At 40.1% G+C, this 23,560-nt stretch overlaps 1 protein-coding gene across 10 annotated transcripts in view; it reads right to left on the bottom strand.

Annotated features, from left to right (window-relative positions):
• Nucleotides 1-1,769: 1,769 nt before the first annotated feature.
• The window catches only part of ACSL3 (acyl-CoA synthetase long chain family member 3), a 58,562-nt gene continuing 36,771 nt past the window's right edge, over nucleotides 1,770-23,560 (bottom strand). For all 10 annotated transcript variants that reach the window (XM_083742102.1, XM_083742100.1, XM_083742105.1 and 7 more), the window contains 12 exons: nucleotides 20,196-20,305; nucleotides 17,739-17,877; nucleotides 16,981-17,137; nucleotides 15,807-15,930; nucleotides 14,942-15,013; nucleotides 13,633-13,772; nucleotides 12,750-12,922; nucleotides 12,305-12,379; nucleotides 9,845-10,036; nucleotides 9,123-9,237; nucleotides 7,744-7,901; nucleotides 1,770-7,085 (listed from right to left, as the gene is read on the bottom strand). In XM_083742102.1, the coding sequence (XP_083598228.1) occupies nucleotides 6,922-7,085; nucleotides 7,744-7,901; nucleotides 9,123-9,237; nucleotides 9,845-10,036; nucleotides 12,305-12,379; nucleotides 12,750-12,922; nucleotides 13,633-13,772; nucleotides 14,942-15,013; nucleotides 15,807-15,930; nucleotides 16,981-17,137; nucleotides 17,739-17,877; nucleotides 20,196-20,305 (1,619 nt within the window). In that variant the 3' untranslated portion in view covers nucleotides 1,770-6,921. The remainder of the gene's footprint in view (nucleotides 7,086-7,743; nucleotides 7,902-9,122; nucleotides 9,238-9,844; nucleotides 10,037-12,304; nucleotides 12,380-12,749; nucleotides 12,923-13,632; nucleotides 13,773-14,941; nucleotides 15,014-15,806; nucleotides 15,931-16,980; nucleotides 17,138-17,738; nucleotides 17,878-20,195; nucleotides 20,306-23,560) is intronic.

Raw genomic sequence — 23,560 nt, 5'->3', positions numbered from 1 at the left:
GTAAAACCTACAAACTGCTACGGGGTTTTTCTTTTCTTTTTTTACAATCAAGCAGTATATAAATGTTATGAAATATAAGAAAATTAATGTGCATCATTTGGCAACTGCTACAAGAAGCAATGACATGCAAGAACAGACACAGATCAAATGCTGCAGAAAGCTTTGTATTACCTCAAACGCACTATAGTTCAGTGGAAAGTGTTTCTAGTTCAGCCAAGCATCAATGAGCAATATGATATTAGGAGCGATGTAGCCGCTTGTACAAATCACTGTGTGTTCACTAGGGCTTTTAAACAGACAACTCCTGTCCAATTACAGCACCCCAGCTTCTGCTGGCAGTGTATACTAAACCTCAGAAAGTGCTGTGGAATCAGAATCGGGAAATAAGCACCATTTCCAATGGGAGCAAACCCTCTATAAAAGAGTAGAACTGCTGGACCATCTGGTCTACATCAATGTTGGCATTTTCAGTGTTGGCATTTATGTAACATTCTCAAGATTTTTTCTTCTTCACATGAAATATGCACATTCTGTATTTCTTGCCAAAATGTTTCCAGAAACCCAAAGGGGACTAAACACTGTCCAAGGAGTTGCGAGACTACAGCACAACACAACTCCACCTAATACTGCGCTTCGCCATTTAAGAAAATGCAAAAAATGCACAATTGCTCACAGGAATTTGGAACGGTGGGCTGCTTTTGAAAGCGAACTTTCTCTGGCCCTTGGTTGCTAATACAAGATAAGGATGCCGCAAGGCACACCTCAGTTTCTCCCTTCCACTGCTGATGCTGCTGTTCACATAAGACAGACTAGGTCACAGGAACAGGGGGCATGGAGCACCAGCGCGTCATAAAGGCATCACTGCTTCCTCTTCCAACTGAAGAAGGCATTCCCAATTCTGAGTTTGGCTGCAATGATATACAGTATTCCAGGCTTTCTCAACTTTGGGACCTCAGATGTTGTTGGACTACAACTCCCATCATCCAGAGCCAGCAGGGGCAGCAGTCAGGGATGATGGGAATGGTAGTCCAACAAGGCCGCTCCACTTCCAGGTGGGGTGGTGTTGCGGACAGGCCATGTGGCCTCCTGCTAAGCCCTCGTGTCACTAGGGAGACCCTGGCCGGAGGGCGTGGCTTAGTGCTTTTAAGCAGCCACGTGGCCAGGGGATCTCCCTTCTCATTCTGGCTTCCGCAGATCTCCCACCCTCCCTTCAAGCGTTCGACATATTGGCCTTGCTATGGACCTCAGTTGGTCTCCTGTTGAAGGGGCCTGGTAGGAATTTTTCCACTTGGCAAATTGGCACTGGCCCTTTGGCTTTCGCCTACCTCGTAGCAATCGTCACAACTTTTGGAAGGTTTGGCGGTTAGGCATTGGTAAAACCTGGTTCGGGAGAGGGGAGGTGTGGCCATCACCTGCCCCTCCATTTTAAGGGTATTTCGTTAAAGGCATAAAGGGTATTTCGTTAAAGGGTATGCCTAATCCAATACCGCTCACATTCTGTAACCAATAAAGTTGTGGCCCAAATTTGCCCATTTACCCTAATATACTATGTCCAAGCGTTATTATTCAACATAAAGGGAGGCCTCGGGGTCTTGACATCTAGCGACCCAAGGTTGAGAAAGGCTGGTATATGCACTTACTTGGGGGTAATTCCCATGGAGCAGGCATATAATATATAAGCTTGCACTGTCATTAATTCTATGAAGCAAGGAATAGGGTTAAAGGCCCATCAGGGTGACTCTCTAGAAAAATACAAAACAGGAAGCAAATTAACTTGTGAAACTCAATTTTAATTTTATTTTTGAAGTGTAAATGTCCAATTACAAATAAATAATTCATACAATATAACTCAAGTTATGATAGACACATTTTCAGGCAGTTCAGAATAACAACCAAGATGAATGAATTTACATTAAATAATCAATTAGTACAATGAACAACTGGTCATCCAGTTATGTTTTCAGCTTGGTCTAATATGTGTACAGCCTTTTAAAACAGTTCTCTCTTTTTGCCACTTTAGAAGACAACAAATGCAAACAATTTTCATACAAGCCCAGAAGAACACACACATTACATTTACTTTAAAAATTTCAAAAATTAGTCAAATGGGTGAAGTGGAAGTCTTAAAGCAGGAAGAAAGAAAACCCAGCTTGTGGAATTTTTGCAGCCAACATTTATTTTCTAAGGATTTCTATTCTGCTGAATTTGCTGCATAAATTCTCAAGCATTATAGGCTCAAGGAAGTTTTTTATTTCAACTCTGTACATTTTTCTCATCTTTGCTAAAAAGCAAAAGCCCAGAGAACACTTGTAGGCTTCATTTTGAGTTTTAATTGCACACTGCTTTTAGCTTTAACTTCAGCGAATTATTTTACTGCTAAAAAGACAGCTTCCCCTTGAGGTAAATAGATGTATTAATTGTAAACTGCAATAGCAGCAGCATCAGTAAAACCACATAAAAAGTGTTTCCTGACATAAAAGGGTACAATCACTGCTGCTTTATTTTTTTCTACAGAGTTTGCATGGGGCTCCATCACAAGACCTGGTGAAATTAATGACAGGAAGCAGTGCTTGGGCAATTTCTTTTACATTCATTTCCACATGAAGCTTTGCTTCTCCTTGTTCAAGGATACATGCAGTATCTGGGGCAAAATGTATTGATTTTTGAAACCCTGACCTTTTTTTTTTAATGTGGCACTTTTACAGTTCATTCTGTTTCCCCATAGTTCCTATCTTGAATGACTATGGACCTCTTTCCCACATCTGCAGTCCTGTGGAAATCACATTATTGTGGCTTGAACCTTTGTGGTTTTAAGCTGGCAAGATCCACAGGATCACTCACATGCAGGTGGTCACATTATTCACCAGATCCCAAAGCAATGTGGAATCCTATGGGAAGGTAGATCCCCCTTGGCAGCAGGAAGTCTTAATCACATTTACTGCTGAAATCCATCTTTCAAAACTACTGGGACAGGAAGCGAATGGTCCCCAATGTGCCTTTGGATCAAAGCTAAAGTAGCATATATAGCTACATAACAATCTCCCTACTATTTTGAAAAATGTGGGGAAGCAGCTATGGGAGCTGTAGTCTTTAAGCAGAGGGAGGAATTGCCGAATCCTGTCTCACTAGAGCCCATTTCTTTAATTCAGAACTGCTTTTCAAAATATATTTTTGCTGTGTGGGTAGAAAAGTGGTGATAGAGGCAAGCAGAAAACTGCTTGAAGGCCAAAGCTCCAGAAGGAGTTCTCCTCTACAGCTCTTCTTTTTCTTTTCCAAAAAGATGTTTACACACATTTGCCATGCAATGTCTAGCAATGGCTTTTTTAAAAATGGCAAGGCTCTTAAGGTTCTGAAGCTACACAACTGTGTTTCCAGATCTGGTTGCTAAGGAAGGCCTACTGCCTCTGCTCACTTCTACTTCTGGTCCTGATGCAGAGCAGCTATGATGGCATGCAGCCAGAGGGATGAAAGAATGCTCACAGTTCAACAGCCTAGAAGATACTGCAGCACAAACAAGGAAAATAAAAAAGAGATTGCCAAAAAACAAACCCAAAAAAACCCACTCCTTTAATTTTGGTGATCAAAGACTATTTATGGCCCATAGTCTTTTCACTTTGGTTCTTTGCTTTAGTACCTGAATCTAAAAAAGCATAAAGAACCCTCCAGCATGAAAACCATTCAATGGAAATAATAAGCTATTCCATGGAGCCACACGTTAGGCCGTTTGGTATCTTCACTGCAAACAACAGCTGTAATATACAACATTTCTCCAATAAAGAGAGCACAATGATGCTCAGAAAACTAATTTGTGAAAATTCTCAGAGATATGTTAGCAATGATTTTAAAAATCCATCAGTTTTAATGACAAGGTTGAACCCATACAATCAGAAATGTGTCATCTAATGTTTTTAAAAAACAGAGGGCAGTATCTAACGTTTGTCATTCTCAGAGCAGACCCACTGGACTCAATGGACTGATCAATCTATTGATTTCAGTAGAACAATGGGTTTAGTTCTGGATTGTGTCACAAATGCTATTCCCACAAATTGTTATTAAAGGTGTGTAACATTTTTAAGCACAATAGAGGAACTAGATAAATGTGAAATTGAGCAATTCAGGATGAAAGAAATATTTTTAACACCCATCTACCTTATTTTTCTCCAAATGAGTTTTCATGACCAAGGCAACTTAAACACCGTAGTTTTTAAAATGATATCCAAAGTGATTTCGAAAATTTAAAAAGTGAACTTCAATTACTCATTTGCAGCTGTGGGATCTTGTATCTTAGCTTACATCAGGCTGTCCCAACCTTGTGCCTTCTAGGCATTGTTGGACCATGCTGGCCCTGCTGGCTTGGGGGGGGGGGTTTACTCCAGAAAATAAGGTGAACAGCAGGTTGGAGAAGGCAGATTTAGCTAATTCCACCAGCCTATTTTGTTTCATAACATAAAAAGAATAAACCAAATGCAAAGTCCTAATGCATTAATTGAGTTCCCAAGGAATACAGTAGTATCTTCAATTAGTGAGCCAACTGATTTTAATTATAGAAACCTACCTGACACTTTGCAATAGAACTCCATATATTAGGAGAACATAACACTCTATACACATTCTGTAATCTTTTTCTAATTAAGATGCAATAGTTAATTTGCCTCCCCAATTAAAGCTTTTTAAGAATCTGTGGCCACAGATTTTTTTCAAGTAAAGGATGGGCATGATTCAACCAAAATTAAGCATTTGTAAGCTCCATTGTTTTCAGTGGGAGAGAAGCAAGCTTTCATTCTCCATCAATGGGTTTTAAAGTGCTTAATGCTGGCCAGATAGTGTCCAAAATCTGAATATCCAATGCCCTACTACCAAGATATAGGTCCAAGGCCACTGTTTTTGTAATTTGATAGAAAAGAAAGTAAACCTTTTCAAACTAAAGCCTCTTCCACATTTCAGACTTGTGTATGGGAGAGATCAACCGTTGCACCAGCAGATGTGCCTCCCCCCCCCACATTCCCAGCCCCCAACCTGCTCCAGAGGATCACCCAATCAAGTATAATTGGGAGGGGGCACAAGGGGGCTGTAGGGAAGAGGAGAGGAAGGAGAAATCTCATTTGTGAGATGTCACAATTGGATATCAATTACTCTACATCTTCTATATTGTCAAGTTGACAATAGAAATTATATTTGTAATATTGCCGGGGGAGGTGGGGGAGGTAAGTAGATGAACCAAATATTGAAAGGTTTTCCGGACTGAGACCTTATGTGGCACTTAAAACTTTCTCAACACATCATAACAATCTGGAACTCCAGCTAACCCTCAGATGCCCACACAGAACTGAATCAGCAGGGACTGTGCCACCACTTCAATGTCAGGAAAAGCACAGAATGCCCATGCCATTGCCTGCACACTGCTTTCCCCAATTCTGCAGTCCATCCTGTTCTGCTTCTACAGTTATCTGTGCACACACCAGAGCATGTGGACTGGAGCCCAATGGTAGTACTTATAATGAAGCACACAAAGGAACACATTTTCAAACTGCAGATTTTGGGCACAACAATGACAAAAAAAAATGTGACTCAAGGTTATTATCTCAAATACGGTTAATCTGGGAGAATGTTTTCTTTCGAAACAGCAAATTATATGCCCAAGTAACTTGCGTTCAGGAGTAAGGTACCAACAATGGGATAATTAAAGACGACATTTCCATCAGCACCCATGACCACTGAGACAGACAATAGTAAACAAATCACCATCAGTACATTTGAAAATGTTCTCCAACGGCACAATCCACCATGAATTTATCTTGTGCAAACCCCCTACACACACACACACACACACACACACACACAATTCAAATCCATTTTGGCTAGGCTTGTGCAGGAGAACGTCACAATCGACTGTGTTCTTAAAACATTTGGGCTTCAGCTAGACCTGAACTGGACTGTAACTGCTGATTTATACGCACATAATAATAATAAAGAGAGAGAGAAGCAGCCTGAATTGTAAAGCAGATAAAAATCAACACACATAAAAGTCCCATCTTAGTAAAGGACATTGTCAATCAGAATGCAATTCATTTAAAACTGAGTTGTCACTAGTTTTAACAAGTCAATTTCTTTATAAAATGGCCTCAATATATTTTCAAAATTGAACTATGTCTGTTAAACAGATTATTCACAGGTGTCACATCTGCTGTGTTAGAACATACTTTGCATGACTCAAGCCTCATTCACCCTTGTTTTGCAGGAAGGCCTGCTTATATACAGCACTTTGCCATGACCATTTTTCCTTATTTCAGATAAAAATAAAATATATATGTAGGAGGAAATTGTCAGGCACATACTTCAGCTGTTACTTTATAAGTCAGAATATCAGACTATTTCTCTTGCAATTTTATACAAAACAATTGCACAGCAACAAATAATCTGGTGTTCTGGCCAACAATGATTTTCACCTATAAGTCATTTCATTGTACATAATTTCACATTGATACCTCTTTAATATTTAAATATTTACGTAAAAAAAGGCCCCCAAACTAATCATTTTGTATATAGCCAAGTTCTCCCTCTATATATCCAAACTTCAAAAAGTTACGAATGGAAACATTATACAGGATTTATAAATCAGGTTTAAAAACTTGAGGCTTCAAAATCAGGTTAGCCCAAAAGGACGTTTAGGAAAATCCACTCACTGACAAGGTAGCAGAAAAAAACTAAGGGAGGGAAAAAGGAGACAGACACCAATTTTCTGCCTTAACATTTTACTAATCCTGCCAGTTAAAGACGCTGATATTATCAGAAGAAACAGCATAAGCTGAGAGTGAGTAAGGATGTTTTTAATGTTGGTCCCAAGTGATGAGACATGTGATTCAAGTATTTCCTATTTGATCTGAGCTCACCATAGCAAAGTGGTGCAAGAAAAAAAAACCATTATTTTATTTTTGTTCCATACATTCGATTAATATCTTCCTGGTAGTGTGCAGTAAGCTCTTTCCGTTTTAGTTTGAAGGCATCTGTCACCAAGCCTGTCTCTGGGGTCCAAGGTTCAGGGCTCAAACGAATTTTGAGTGGGATTTCAAATTTCTCCAGATTAGCTACAACAGCAGAGAGAGAAAAAACATCCAATTATACAGTGTATTTCAAAGAGGACAGCACAGAGCTGGGAAAGGGGCAGAAAAAGGTCAACCAAAACGATCAAGGAACTGCAGCATCATCCCCTCTTTTTGGGTGTTTAGCTTAGAAGAATGGGAATCACAGAGGTTTTGAAAAACAGGTATGGGGTGCAGAAAGAGTTCTTCTTGCTTTGACAATACTGTACTAAAGCTGGTGTCATCCAATAAAAGAGGCAGACAAATGAGGTATTTTACACAATGAACCATTAATTTGTGGAATTCCATGCAATGAGATGTGGTGATGGACATAAGCTTAGAGGTCTTCAACAGGAGATTAGTCACATTCATGGAAGATGAGTATGTGAATGGGGAATATGAACAGCAATAGCAGGGGAGAGCTGTTGCCTTAATGCCTTGGTTGTGAACTTCCTGGAAGCATGTGGTTGGCTAGTGTGGGAAACAGGATGTGGGAAAGCAGATGACGCTCTTCTGTAATTTTTAATTGTTGTTTTTTAAGCAATTCCTCAACAACTAGTGGTGATGAAAAAGAATCTAACATTTTCAAGAAGATCCTATCACTTTTCTGATACCTTTCTTTAATTAACAGTTGTTCTGCATTTTACTTTGCAACTTTGCTTACCTATGAGAGCAGCTTCAGCTATAATCTTCTGTGCTTCTTTTTCCATTTCAGGACTGTTACATATCTCCTCCACAGTTCCTTTAAATCCTTTTTTTCGTGCTAACTCTTTAAGTTCTTTATGGTTTGGCACAACAAATCCAATGACATAAGACTGGAAACTAAAATGAGAGAGCAAGAGAGATGCACACCATTTCAGACTGATGTTTATATTTCTTACTGGCTTTTTGCAACTTTTTGTATTTTACTATACATGGATCACATTTTTTCCGAAACTTATGCCCAAGTGTAGAGTGGAGCACATGTTACTTTTGCCAAAGAGTTACTATTGCAGTGTGCACCCAACAGCAAGTTTACATTGTAAAGCCATCGTACCAGACTTGCTCAGACATAATACCAAAACTATGGTTTGACATTACAGGAACAAACCTTTAAAGACCCTCAGCAATAGAGCCCCTTGGAAACCAAAGGAGCAGGAAATACTTTTTTCAGACAAAGAGACAATTGTTAAATCTTACTGATGAGTTACCGTATTTTTCCCGGAGCTGTTCTGCCAAAGCCGCGCGCAGCCTCTCCCAGCTGGAGAGGTTGCACGTGGCTAAAGAGGAAGCCAAGACAGCCAGTGGGATGGACCCCGCTCGCTGTCTTGGCTTCTTTGCTCTTTGGAGCTGGGGGGGGGGTAATTTTTTTCCGTTATTTCCCCCCCTAAAAACTAGGTGCGCCCTATGGTCCGGTGCACCCTATGGAGCGAAAAATACGGTAAATCTTGTTTGTTAAGTGTCACTAGGAGTTGATGGGGAACGATGAAGATTTTCAACTACATTTTCCACAGCACACACTAGATTAAAATGAACAAAAACAAAACACCTCTGTCAGGCAAAAAGCTATTTCCTATTCTTTTCAACTGATCGGTACCCTTCCTCCTTCCTAGGAGAGCAGGGAAAGGCAATGGGTGAGCCTGGGCTTGAAGGAACTCCATTTCTCCTTGCCCGATAGGACAAGATGTGGGAAGGAGAGCTTCAGGATTCCAGTATCTGCTTCTAGTGTGAACAGCTGTAACATGTAGCCACGATCTAAGCTTATGGAAGTTCTGTAAACCAATTCAGCAGTTGGTCTTGGGACAAAAACCTATTAGCAGTTCCCTTCAAAGACAATTAAATATGGATGTTTTTGGACAGTAACTCACAGCTAGCTTTAATTTTTCTTATTCTTTGCAATTGATTCACCAGCTGGTGATGAATGGATCAGAAGGAATTTATTCTCCTATCAAGTCTATGCAAATTCAAAAGAGCATGTGATAACTTTTCAGCTAAAAGCATATAAAAGTCTCCAGATGCAAACACTGCTCTAGCACAAACGCAAGATTACAAGGGCTGTCTTACCTGCTCGCATATACACAAATATTATCTATCAGTGGAAGATTCTTCAAAGCAGCTTCAACTTTACCGAGAGAAACATATTCTCCCGCTTGAAGTTTTACAAGGTCTTTTTTCCGATCTATAAAAAGGGGAAATAAAATTAATGTGATATTCATTAAAAGTTCAGAATAAATTAAACACAGGTGTACAGGAGGAGACTCACTGCAGATGTGGAGTTTATTTTATTTTTATTTACTTAACGGATTTCTATTCTGCCTTTTGTGAACCACATTCCACAAAGCAGCTCACAAAGATATACAAAAACCATCCAAATCCCATACAATATGAAACCATTTAAGATATCCATTTCCTAACACCAAAAGCCTAATCACCAATATAATAGTTAAAACTAAAATACAGTAATGAAGCGAAGGTCTTCAGGACCAGCTTAACAGAATTCCATAATCACTCCCTCTTCAGGGAAATCTGCGATTTAATGATCTAGACAGGATTTCTGTGGCTAACTTCTGCTAATGTGCTTAGCCCTTCAATAGATCAATCACGGGCTGGACTTTTTAAAAAAATGATCTTGCATTAAACCTTTTGTCTAGTGACTTCATAAAGTCCCACAACATGTATTTAAATCTTGAACATGCTCATATAAATAATAGAAAAACCATGTTCATGGCATGAAATGGTATTACCGCAATAGTCCAGCTCAGTCAAATATTACAGGATTAACTCACCAATAATTTTTAGACAACCATCTGCCTGGAATTCCCCAATGTCACCAGTGTAGAGCCACCTCTGTCCATTCTCATCCACCATGAAATCACTTTGGGTTCGTTCTTCATTTTTGTAGTAGCCCATAGTTATGTTCTGACCTCCAATAACAATCTCACCTCTAGGATATGGTTTGTCTGTGTTAAAGTATCCACCTATAATATAAATTTCATGAAGAGGGAGTGTTAATTCGTAAATATATATTTTTAAAATACAGAGTAGCTACATTCCAAAATATGTTATGCTATGTTTCAAGGCAACATAAACTTGAAAACCGTATGCAATAATACCTCAGAATGTTACAATGCCCAAACCACTGAGGATGTGCAGAGGAAGAGAACTTTGGGTGGAATTCACTGTTGCACTGTGATGAATGTTCTAACAGTGCAAGTATTACAGCTTGCCTGATAGAACAATCCCCCTTTCCTCCCTTGTGTGCTGTTCTGGGGTGTCTCCTGACCCCAGACAAGCCAATTTCAGGGAGCACAGGATGTGAATGAATCAATTTGAACTTCAAAAGCTGTCTAGAGATGTAATTAGTTGATTGTGCAGCTTATTTAGATAACAGATTAAATGAGATGCCCCTTCACACATACTTAGCAAAATGGAAAAGGATATGTGATGCAATGGGGCAAAACATGTGCTCTTCCAATATGCAGATTACTTTTCTCAACACAGAGGTTAGTATGTGCAGTGGCCCTGAAAGCAATGCCTAAGAACAAGATTTGGAGCCCAAGTCTTCCACATCTGAATCCAAACAATCCACTCTAACATACAGCTGTTAGGGTGCCAGTTTTATAGACCTAGTTGTCTACATTTATCTCATTAACAATGACTCACAGTTTCCACCATGAGGCTCAAAGTAAGCAGGGAAGCAAATCAAATGCAGTTTACACTGAACTTTAGTGAATCCAGCATTTTGAAGCATTGCAAGTCCTTGTGTATGTTTCTCTTTATCTAGCGGACTTTATAATATAATTTAAGAGAGAAACAAAAATATATAGTGCTTGGATTATTTCTCCAGACTGCTGAAAATAGAACAAATACGCTGAAAATATTGCTGATCTTCTTGTGCTTTCTTTTAAGAATATTTATTCCAACATTTCTGTGTACAACACGACAGGTGATTTATTGAAAAATTGACACAAGATGTTCAGCTAGAAAACCAATGTATCATTTCTTCCCAGCATGAATTCAGGATTCCTATTTCTTATGGAATGCATCCATACTCATTTGCCTTCCATAAGTTGCGACAGGTGGAAACCACAGGAGAGAAGAGTCCTCTGGTGCTCAGGTCCTGCTTATGAGTTTGGCATGTGTGGCTGGTTGGACACCATGAGAACAGGATGTTGGAGTAGATGTTCCTAGGTTCTTATGTTCCTAGGTTGACATTTCTCTTGTCTGAAAGATGGGAAATAAGAGCTCTAAAAACCCCTTGTGCCTATAACCTGCACAGGGCAGATAGGGGAAGACTAGCAGTATCTATAGAAATATATTTAAAAAATTAAAAAGAATTGTCCAGCAGCACCTTAGAGACCAACTAAGAAGTGTGCATGCACACGAAAGCTCATACCAAGAACAAAGTTAGTTGGTCTCTAAGGTCCTACTATATATATATATATATATATATGTATGTATGTTTCTACTGCATCAGACCAACACGGCTACCTACCAGTATCTAGCTATGTGTGGGCAAGACAAGCTATGTGTTGAGAAGACACAAACAAAACCTTGTGCTAATTGATAAAGTGCACCTTGCAGGGGGCGGGGAGGTTCAAAGGGAAGGGTGAGCTGAGCAGAGGGGTTTTAGCGAAAAACTCTCTTTCCTCAGATGGCATGGAACCCAGATCATGCGTGGTATTCAGCTGGCATGTGAGGCTGGAGGAAAACAAGCAACCTGCCTCTTGACCTCAAACTTTTCACCGTGGAACATAAGGCATGGAAGAATGTGTGGCAGAGAGGACCTGCGTTTGGGATACTATGCTCCTAACACATGTCCTCCCAAGTCGAATTTTCTCTCTCAGGGACGTCGCTGTTTCCTCCCCTCCACCTATTGCTAAGAGTTTCAGTGGGCTGCTACACAGTCTTGGAAATAGTCAAAGGAAAGGGATCATTAAACGCAGGGCTACATCTTCAACCCAAATCAGGTGCCACTGGCTGTTTTTAAAACTAATGGAAGGAAATATCATCATGGGAAAGCTGATAAATGATCTCTGATGTTAGGGCTAGTTCTGGTCTCATAGGTAGTTTATGAAATATCAGAGGGTGTTGCTTTTAGTCCAGCCACCAGCAAGCCAGCCTTTGGAAGCATGTTAATAAAGAGCTCACTGGATCACTGCCGCATTATTCTATTTAAACAAAACGTTTCAGTCTGTCTTCAAACAAAAGGATAATAATCACACATTGAATAAAGAACTTCCTACCTTCTACCCAATTCATGAGCTTGATTTCACAGCAAACCAAGGGTGCTCCCACTCTGCCTGTGGCATAGTCCCAAACTGAAATTTTGGAAAATAAAACATCATTAGGAACTCAAGAGGTACAGCTTAGAAACCATCTAAATATTTCTTTGAATACCCCATGCACCATTTGTTTTTATTTATTTAATAGAATTTGTATACCACTTAAATCATAAAAACCTCTAAACTAGACATTAATAATTACCAAGAAAATCAGGTGTAAAAACAAGCTGAACTAAAAGACTGACAAATCAGCAATTAAAAAATACATTAATATAGAAGAAAATTCCATATTAAAATACACGTCAACTTTACAGAGATTTTGGAGTAAAGTACTATGACTTTACTGGTAACACCCAACTACATCTCTACACCTGGATTGACACCTGAACCTAAACCCACCACTTACCTTCTGTTATCGTTCCAGCCCCAGAGGATTCTGTTAGTCCATAGCCCTGTCCCACTGGGCAACAGAAACAGATGTTCATGAATCTCTGAGTTGCTGCAGAAAGTGGAGCTCCTCCACACAACAAGACCCGAATCTTTCCACCCAGCAGCATCCGGACTTTCCGGAAAATAAGTCTAAAAATGTTAAGAATATGTTTTTATTGCTCAATAAAAATAATATCAATAATAAAGAATCGGAAATCATTGCACATAGCAAGTTCTGCAACATATATGGCACAATTTATGTGGAAATTGTTCAATTTTGTATACTTTTTGTTGTGTTTTGCTTATTATTTATAGCTACTCCTGTAGTTAGCCACTTTGAGCATGGCTTTTCTATGGAAAGCATCATATTCTATGCTTTGAATTCTATGCATGCTTATTGAGAAGTAAGTCCCACTGATTTTAATGGGAATTACCGTACTCCTAGAAAGTGTGTGTGTAAGTTTATAAACAAAGGCAGATGAGAGGGAATACAGACTAGGCAACAGAGTAATATAAATGGTTTTTTCTTTCTTTTAAATACTTCATTATTTTTACTATTTGCATGCTGCTTTCCCACATAAATATGCCCAAAGACAGAAAACAACGGCAATACTCTTCAATTTATTTCCAGGCTCAATTCAAAGTACTGGTTTTGATCATTAATTAAGCTACCTATTCTCCCATCCAGACTACCAGATTTGTGTATTGCTACCTAGCCCTTTCTTCTAATAGCCAGCAAAAGTGTCCTGGTTCCATGACAGATTAAGCCATGCAGGCCGCTCTTCATCCGTCCATCTCCCCGAGTAAAATCTTCACCCCTTAAGGGGAAAAACACGCCCGCCACTCCCTCAGTTACCTACCTGTCACACAATGGAGTAGTGTAGCCTTTTGAAATCTGTTCCATCTTGTAATTATAAGCCAATATAAACAGATTACGTTGGAAATTGGACATTTCGTTAACTCGATTCATGACATTTTTGTAGATTCGATCCATGATTTCCTAGTTACAGAAATGAATTAAGGGTATCAAAGCAAGCCAACAACAGGTGATAAATTTAGATTTACTGCACAGCTCTCTGAGGGCATTAGTATTAGAGAGAATTAGAGGGGGCAGGCCAAATTTGACAGGTGGGCTTTGCTTTTCAGGAGTTCAAAGAGCAGTGTAGGGCTGCTTGAAAGCCCTTTGCAAACATCCCCACGCAGCTCCTGAAACCTCCTAAAACAGGGCCATAAGGAACAGTGTCGTGCTGTTTACAAAGGGCTGTTTAAAAGCCCTTTCCCTAACCATTCTGCACTGCTTCTAAAGTCTTCAGAGGTTTGAGGTGCAGCACAGAGGTTTTAAAGAGCAGTGTAGGACTGTTTGGGAAAGGGCTTTCAAACAGTACAACACTTTAACCGCCAGCTTTTGGAGGTTCAAAGAGCAGCACTGGGAGAGAGAAGAAGTTTCAACTGAATGGAAACAGCTTCCCTCTCCTTCAGCAAGGTGTGCTCTCACCAGAGCTCACTTTAAGCTCCCAACTGTTCCTCTGAAGCCCCATCCTTACCAACTTCAGGTCTAGAGGTCTAGAGTGGGTGGACATGGCTTCCTAAAAAATGGCCTGGTGGGACAAATGGGGAGGCCTGGCATGCCAAGTTTTGCCTGTGGGCCAGCAGTTCCCCGCCCTTGATACACAGCATGAACTATAATAGAAAGCTTGGCATAAAACAACTTCAAACGTTAACTGTTTTCCCCTAAAATCTATCTGCTCATACTACTTTTTGAGGGGCTGCTCTGAAGAGGCGAGAGGAGGAAAATAAGCTTTATTCCACTTGTGACTGTCAGGAAACATGTCATAGTAAATATTAATACTATGTTTTAAGCAACTTATTAATAATATAAATTGGCAGGATTAGTTTTATCATTGTTGTTTATTGAAAACATGAATTCACCCAACCATGTGGATATTTCAGGGAAGTTCCAGAAGCAGGAGGCATTTAGTGAAGCAACTACAGACCTGTCATGAGATCTCGCATATTATTCCCATGCACAGTCCCATAGTGGAATGAAGGATTACATGGGAACCGCTTAAACAGGCAATAGAGAAATTCCTAAGGTACTAAACTACCTTCAAATCATCATCTCATCGTATGTAACTCTTGAAAAAGGCAGGCTTCAAATGCACAACTTACCGGCACAGCTGCCATCAGAGTTGGCTTCAGTGCAGAAACATCACCTTTACTTCCTTTCTTTATTTTAGAGGACTAAAAGAGAAGTGAAGAAAGCAACATGTAACCTTAAGTTAGTCTTCATCAAAAATCCTCTTGTTTGCCCGGTGTAAAAGATGCACACACTGGAAAAAAATCATGTTTCACCATAGCGCTGGGTCAGAAAGCATCTACAACATATTTTCGTCAGAGATATTGAAACAGATATCCTGTTAAGTAGACAAATACTTAATTTCACATATATTTTAGACAACTTTTAAAATGCGTAATTTGATACTATGGTCCAAGGTTGTTTTCAGTGGGTAGTTGGACACAAAATGTTGTGTGTACAGTTGGAAAGTGGATGCAGATTTTGAAAAAAAAGGGGGGGGGGATTAGTCACGTTATGCTTGTGTATTTATTAAGCACTTACATGCCAGGCGGTATTAGGACAGAATGTGCACAAATTATAAGAGTAAAATGCACTCACTTTCCATGCTTAAAACAAATTGCCCAAACCATACAAAGAACCTTCTTTTAGGACAGAAACACCACTTCTTTACCTTCATCTTTGGGCAGGCAACCCTTCCTTGTAAATACCCTTAAAAGTGCTTTTTCTGCTGAACTGAGGCAGATTCATAAATGAATCATTGCTGCATAGTAGATCAGAACTACTGACTGCCATGAAGAAGCTACCATTGATACAAGGTCTAAGCCAAGCAGACTGTGTGCTTGTTCAGCTTTTTCCCCTATTAGTGTGGAGTGTCAGATGGGGAATTTGTCTAGTAGAAAAACGTGCTTTTAAGAAGCGTGCTATGGTCTGATTTGTTTGGAAGTGGGAGAACCTTACCTGATCACTTAATGTTTGAGGTGATGAGTAGCCAATACGGCATCCGTGAGTCAAGCAAACAAGTTCAGCACTTAACTCCAAAACATGAGCAAGTGGCAAGTATCCAATGTAAGTATCTTTCTCTCTAGGGGAATAAGAGAGAGATTACGGTAAGATCTGTGCCAAGTTGTGTCAATCCACTGCTTGAGACTGCAGCAGCATTATAATCTAAAGAGCATCCTGGCCAACAACTTTGCAATGCTGGCATATTGTCATATTTAAACAAGAGCAGGCTGAATTATACGTTCTCCTCATGCATGTGGTAAAGCATTCTGGCAGCATGATTTACCAAAAGTAAGACTACTAACCATTCTTCTTAAATCAGTCAGAACATTTCATCTCCCTACTTAATTAACATAAAATGCAGCACCATTGCGGGGGGGGGCGGATCTCTGGTCCACAAAGTCTCCCCATTTGGCCTGTGAGGCAGTTTTGGCCAAATCACACACTCATCTGCCCTAGGCCCAAGTCATAGGACATCAGTTATCGGGGAAGGTAAATACAGGGCTAAGCCAAAAGGGAGGTTGCAGGCACTGGTACTCTGACTTTTCTGGCGTGGTTTCATTTCAAAATTTACTTGACCAAAAACAGGTCACTTGATGTTACTGCAATTTCAGGTATTGGCAAGTAGACGCCCCCACCCATTTGCCCATGGATGGGTGTCTCTGCAGTATATTTAAGCTTAAACTATCAAAGGGTAAACAAAGCTACAGGAAAGCCCTTGTTCGAAATAGCTTTGAGGTTTCAATAATCGTGTTTGTCTTTGCAAAATACAATCACACTAGTGCAAAAATGTTTGGGTTTTATTGTGATTTATCATTCCTGACAATCTATTTGTACTGAAAATGGTACTCTTGCCAGACTTGCAAAACAGTCGCAGAACATCTCTTTTCTGAATATCCAATACTAAAGAACATAAACCAGAACAATATGACCACATATATTCCAACATTTTAGGTGAGCATGGAAAGTTCTTAAAGTAGGGGTTCTTTTTGTGCAACAGAAGTTTAATTAAAGCCAGCATTGTACTATATTTCTCTGAGGACGTTAACAACATACACACTAATGTGTTCATTTCAATAATTTTAGTGATAAAGCAATAAAAGCATCATTTAGGATGATGTGTGTTACATACCCAAGATTAGGAATCCTTTCAGCCATCCCAGTTATACCAGAAATAAGATTACAATGCGAAATCATAACGCCTTTTGGGACACCTGTAGAACCACTGGTATACATTATTACTGCAATGTCCGATGGCAACGGTCTCTGCTTCTGCTTGTTGGCTGGAACTTAAAACAAAAAAAAGAAGCAAGCGTCAAAACAATTTGAAAGAAAGCAAAACTGAAAGAAAATCTAAAATATTGACTACTAAGTTATTCTTGTTGTAAACCTTAATGTGTTCTACATTTTTATATGTCACCATTTTAAGCCAATGAGTGAAGTCAGGGCTGTGAGTGATAAGTGGTTTCTCTGGACACCAGGGAACAGGAACCCTGGGAGTCCTAAAGTGCTGCTGTTTCCTGCTACCCTACAATACACTTTTCCTGCTTCCATCTTATTTTCTAGTAGTCCCTGGAATCTTTGTTTGCCCTTCATGTTTTACTAGCCACCAGGATGCATCTTTCCACTGGTAGGTTCACCTGATATCAGGTACTGTATTCCTTAGAAGTTATTTTCTTAAAAAAAATACTGCTATGCAAACCCTGTATCCTGATTAAACAAACATATGCTAAAAATAATAAGTTATCAACACAACACTCATCCACCATATACCCTGGGCAGAATATAACTGGCAAGATAATAACCACATTTAGCATTATCATGTCTTAGATTCCCTTCACTTTTTTCAAGAAAATACTATGATTAGGAAAAAGGAAAAAGTATACGTACAGTTTTCTGTTTTCTCTCCCATAGCTTGAACAGATGCCATCGTGTGAACGATTACCCCTTTGGGGAATTCTGACCATGTTGTTGGTGTGCCATCCACAGTAATAATATGGCGCATCAGAGGAATCTGAGAAGCAATACTCTGCAGAAAAAGATGGGGCAAACAGTTTAATTGTTTCCATCATAATAATCATAATGCCCTACATTTGCAGCTCTATACTTTAATAGTTCAACCTGCTGTAAATAGAGCGCATTCAAAAAAGCTAATTTGATGTCATCTAAGCTGCTAGGTGGGGACGCAGGTGGCACTGTGGGTTAAACCACGGAGCCTAGTGCTTGCCGATCAGAAGGTCGGCGGTTCGAATCCCCATGACAGGGTGAGCTCCCGTTGCTCGGTCCCTGCTCCTGCCAACCTTAGCAGTTTGAAAGCACGTCAAAGTGCAAGTAGATAAATAGATACCACTCTGGAGGGAAGGTAAATGGTGTTTCCGTGCGCTGCTCTGGTTCGCCAGAAGTGGCTTAGTCATGCTGGCCACATGACCCGGAAGCTGTACGCCGGCTCCCTCGGCCAATAAAGCGAGATGAGCGCCGCAACCCCAGAGTCAGTCACGACTGGACCTAATGGTCAGGGGTCCCTTTACCTTTACCTTAAGCTGCTAACAGTGCTAATATATTTTTAAGGTACATTCTTTCAGTCGTAACTTGTTTTAACCCTATTCTTTTGGTTGCAAATTGTTTTAACCAATTTTAAGATTTAATTTTCACATTTTAACTAGTCCTGGAACCTTATGGTGAAGTGTGGGTAAAAAGAGGGCAAGTTGATTAATTACTATTTACTACCACAAGCAGCCAGTTGTGAAATTTCAATATGTTTGGAATAAACAGTATCAATGTAATTTATAACAATTCTTGCTGACACTAAAAACGGTGTGCATTAAAGTTCTAATGATGAACTTAAAAAGGCATGGCTTTTCTCAGCTGCCCATTTCGCTTGTCATATCCCCTCAGAATTCTTCTCCATATATCCTTTCTTCTTCTTCTTCTTCTTCTTCTTCTTCTTCTTCTTCTTCTTCTTCTTCGTCTGTCCACTCCTTCCTCTAACCATCTTATCTTTTGGTTCCCTGGCTCTGCTGCTACAAATACTTTTAGTGAATTATAATATAGATTACACTTGGAGACATATGGTCCCCAAAGTGCTTTTATGGTTACACTGTGAGTCAAGATGTTGGCCTATGAAGCCAATGCTCAAAAACAGGATATTTAACAAACCCTTTTATGGAAAGAAACTTCAGATCTGCGATGATTTTTCCATGCTTCATTCAATTAGAAGCAAATAGAAAGCAACCCATCACGTCTTGACAAGTTTGCTGGCTCCTCCCCGCCCCCGCCCCCCACGCAAATCTTGTTAAAATTGTTTAGGCTTTATTACTGGCTAACTGATGTACACAGCTCTTTACAATATAAGATCAAACCGTGGCAGCTAGATTACAAACTCAGAGGCACACAAACTCCACCTGAGCTGCACCTCCTGACTTGCTTTGGGGACAGATCCTGGACAGGGTGGTAGGTTGGTACAAGCAGGGCAGATTGGCCTGATCCAGGGCCAAGAGGCCACAAATAGAAGATATGGGGCAGCATAGCCCTACTAAGGGTATGATATAAATAAATATAACGACTACAACTACTACTACCACAATACTAGGAAATGAAACATTTATACATAGCGCACCGTCCATGTATCTCACACTTTGCAAGAATGAAAAATTTCCCACATTCCCTGAAGTGTGTGTCAGTGTCAGAGGACTATCTAGTACAGTGGTACCTCTAGTTGCGTTCACCTCTGGTTACGTATCCCTCAGGAACAGACTCCTTCGGGATACGTATCCCTCAGGAACAGATCTCCTTCAGGATCTCCTTCTTTGGAGGTCTTTAAGCAGAGGATTGACAATGATATGTCAGGAGTGCTCTGATGGTGTTTCCTGCTTGGCAGGGGGTTGGACTCGATGGCCCTTGTGGTCTCTTCCAACTCTATGATTCTATCATTCTATGATTCTACGTACACGGCAAATCCAAAAGTATTTTTCCGGGTTTTGCCGTGCGCATGCGCAGAAGCACTAAACTGCTCCACGCCCATGCGCAGAAGCGGGACCTCCAGTTGCGAATTCCTCGAGATGCGGCTGGAGCTCCGGAACAGATCCCGTTCACAACCAGAAGTACCACTGTATTGAGTTAAGCACCATTGTGGGGGTGGGGATCACAGTCCTTTTTTAAATGGAAACTATGGGTGCATCCAAATCATTTACACTTCCATAATTTTCTGTTACATAAGAACATAAATCTGTAGAGCAAGAGGAAAAACCTGCACTATATATCACATTTTCCTCTACAGAATTGAATAAACAAACAAAATCCACATTTGTATACATGAATCCAATTTATCTAGTCAAGGAGAATCCTTACCTTCAGTTTTGTTTGCATCAATTCTCTGCTGGTAATAATGGTTGTCACTGCAGTTTCATTTAACCCATGTACTATCGCAGGGCCTCCTAGAGTGGCATAAAGTGTAACAACTGGGGAGGAAATGAATAATGAATTTCCTATTATTAATTATTATTATTATTATTAGACTCATATACTATAAATGCCCAAGATACAAAAGAGACACTGCATGCTGAAATCGTCTCAGTACACTGCTGCTTCAAATTCAAGATTTCAAACTTTGAGAAATATAAAATGCAAATGTACTTTGGTTTCACTGTGCAGCTTTGTCCTCTGAAGAATTGCAGTCTTCTTTTCCAAGCCACACTAGCAGGATCCCTCTTCTTTTCTTTACAGAAGAGGTAATGTGACTTTTGAGTTCTACACCGCACTCTCAACACAATAAGAGAGAGTAGAGCACAGAAAGGACTTCCACCTTAGATACTTCCCTCCCATATTATCATAGAACTGTAGAGTTGGAAAGGACCATGAGGGGCATCTAGTCCAACAGTGGCAGAAGGAGTATCTAATATTTGCAGGAATATGGCACTCTGATCACCTGCTTGGGGACTTTGGTTTCAGCTAGTCTCCTCAGCACTGAGAAAACAGATGGTGGCTTTATTACTTTGGCAGGAAAGGACCTCATACATAGCACTCTGTATGCAACTCACTGCTGTGCACGAGGATCTGGATCAATTCGGGAATTCTACAAATATAAGTGGGTTTGCTTTATGGACATCAGAGCTGTGTATCTACGCTGCTCACTTGAAAGCAAGCTCTGCTATAACTGCTGTAACATCCTGATTATTGTGCAAAGTGCTTTAAAAAGCAGCCTCTGCCATTTTTCTGACCCCAACCGTAGCTGTGCTATGTAATGCCAGCCATCTCATCATTCTGGTCCTATGCATGGAGAGTTTCTCTGTCAGTGTCAGCCACTTCCCAGAAGCCATAGCAGTAGCCTGGGAATTCTCAGTGTCAGAATGAAAACCTGGGCTTGGCAGAAGTACGTTAACACAACAAAACGGTTTCCAGTAGTCTCAAGCTTAAAGCTTTAACATGCACATCAGCTCATACATCTCAACAAATATGTTTAAGATATCTATTTATATACATAAACAGCAATTAACCTATACGGTATGGGATTGTAAAGTGCTTTTTAAAAGATATGCACACATATTTGCTGCGAAAGAATTTGCTGTTGCTTGCTTGTGGATTCTGAAGTGTGAATTTGCACCTGAAAAGCAGCCTTGTATGTTGATAAATCAAAACCATGTAGTGTAATCCTAAACAAAGTTCAACCGGACATTTCATAAGGCAAGTATGCTGTAGAATTGCAGCCTTATACTCAGATACAAGGTAATGAAATTGATAGGCTTAGGCATACAATTCAGCTATTAGTTGCAATGTAGTTCTTTGGAGTTACTGGTTAAAACAAAAACCATTTTCCTTGATTCAAAAATCTGAATGGTTGCCGTGAGGGTATTTAACAAGGAACACAATTCCAAACTGTTTCAAAGCAAGTACACATGTACATTGTTTTCTTTAATTTGGTGGGAGCAAAGTACAAAAGATTGCCTTTATTAGTTCCCATGTGCTCTCTGTGCTCAGTCCAATGACCCTCATTATATAAACACAAGATTTCCCTAGCAGGCTCTCAGCAAGCCGAGGAAGAAAGAGTATAATCTCTCAAAAAACCATTGATATTATTCACCTAAAAACTGGAGGGGGAAACGGGGTGGGGGGGAGAGATGAACGAAGTGAAAAACAATTAGGCAGTTAATGAAGTCAAGAAGCTTGTCCAGTTTACAAAATGCTGCACTTATGTCATGGAGAAAGAGATGAAGTGAGCCACAGCAGCTGCAAGTGATTATCGTGCAGTCTGATCCACCGAGTTGCCACTTAACAGTGTGTATAGCACTTCTTCATGCACAAATAAAATCTGATTAAAAATTATAGTGTTACAAACTGTAAAGTAAAAGCCGCCGGGTGTAGATTTGTTACTTTCTAGCAATGAGAAAGCAGAAAAAGCTTTCCAAGACAATTCTTGTTATGGAGCTATTTTCAAATACCGTATTCTTTGCTCCATAAGACGCACCAGACCATAAGGCACACCTAGTTTTGGGAGGAGGAAAACAAGAAAAAAAATATTCTGAATCCCAGAAGCCAGAACAGCAAGAGGGATCTGGCTTCTGGGATAGCCCTGCCAGGAGAGGCGCTGTGCAGAGAGGGAGAACTGCGTAGCGCCCCTTCAGCGAAGCAGGAGGAGGAACAGAAGGGGCTCCATTTCTCCTCCCGCTTCGCTGAAGGGGCGTTGCGCAGCTCTCCCTCTCTGCGCAGCATCATTCGCTCATTGAAGACGCACTCACATTTCCCCTTTTTATGAGGAAAAAAGAGTGTCTTATGGAGCAAAAAATACGGTACTTAAAGAAATTAATTCTGGGCAGGGTGGGGGGGGCTAATTTAAGGGACATGCTCTACTGTTTGTCCCATTGGACCGTGAACAATGTTCATTCACTTATCTCCAAGGAATAAAATATTATCAAGAACAAAAATCAGGGCAATTTTGGCTAAATATGCACATAAGTTACCATAACAATCAGGCAGAAAAATCCTTTAAAATAACAGTAAAGTTTAAAATGCAGTTAGTAGATGGAGGGGACATGTGCCACAGAAGAATGAAGATTTAAAAAAATAAGCACAGTTAAATCAGGCCTATTCAGGAAGAGCAGTACTTGGCCAAATCTAGATTAGCAAACATATTTCCTTGAAAAATTAAACAAAATTTAATTCGTTGTGTTTCACTGCCTGCAACTCAAGTTTCAGAAACGACTACGTGAAAAGCATATGACAATATTACCATCTGCCAGCAAGCAAGTCAGCCAAGTTCATTCATTTGACATCACCAAATGCTGTGTCACGCTGTGAGCTGAAGCACGTCTCAGAAACTTGAAACATCCACTTAAATCCCCACTATCTCCCTTCCTACCAACCCCCCTTTCAAATGCAAATTTCTTGATTCCACACATTTCAGCATTTCCCTACATTTTCACATTACCTTAAACCGACCCTTTTGAAACTTTAAAGTTTTATAAAGGTCTACGTGGAACTTGCCACAGAATTGCAGTATTTCTGATGGTGGTTTTTATCTATCTTTCTATCTATCGATACATACAGCTTTTGGGTACTTTAATAACTCTCTCTCTTTTTTTTTTAAAGACAAACAACGGGGGGGGGGGGGCGGATTATCCATAATGCTGCCTTCCAGTGTAATTTATTTCTTTGCAGCAGTGTTTTCCACAATGCCCCCTCCAGGCAAGTACTGAGCTAGTTCAGATGTCATGCCAAAT

Source organism: Podarcis gaigeae (assembly GCF_964106915.1).
Source record: "Podarcis gaigeae genome assembly, chromosome: 5".
Lineage (NCBI taxonomy): Eukaryota > Metazoa > Chordata > Lepidosauria > Squamata > Lacertidae > Podarcis > Podarcis gaigeae.
This window is presented reverse-complemented; position numbering and strand designations above follow the sequence as displayed.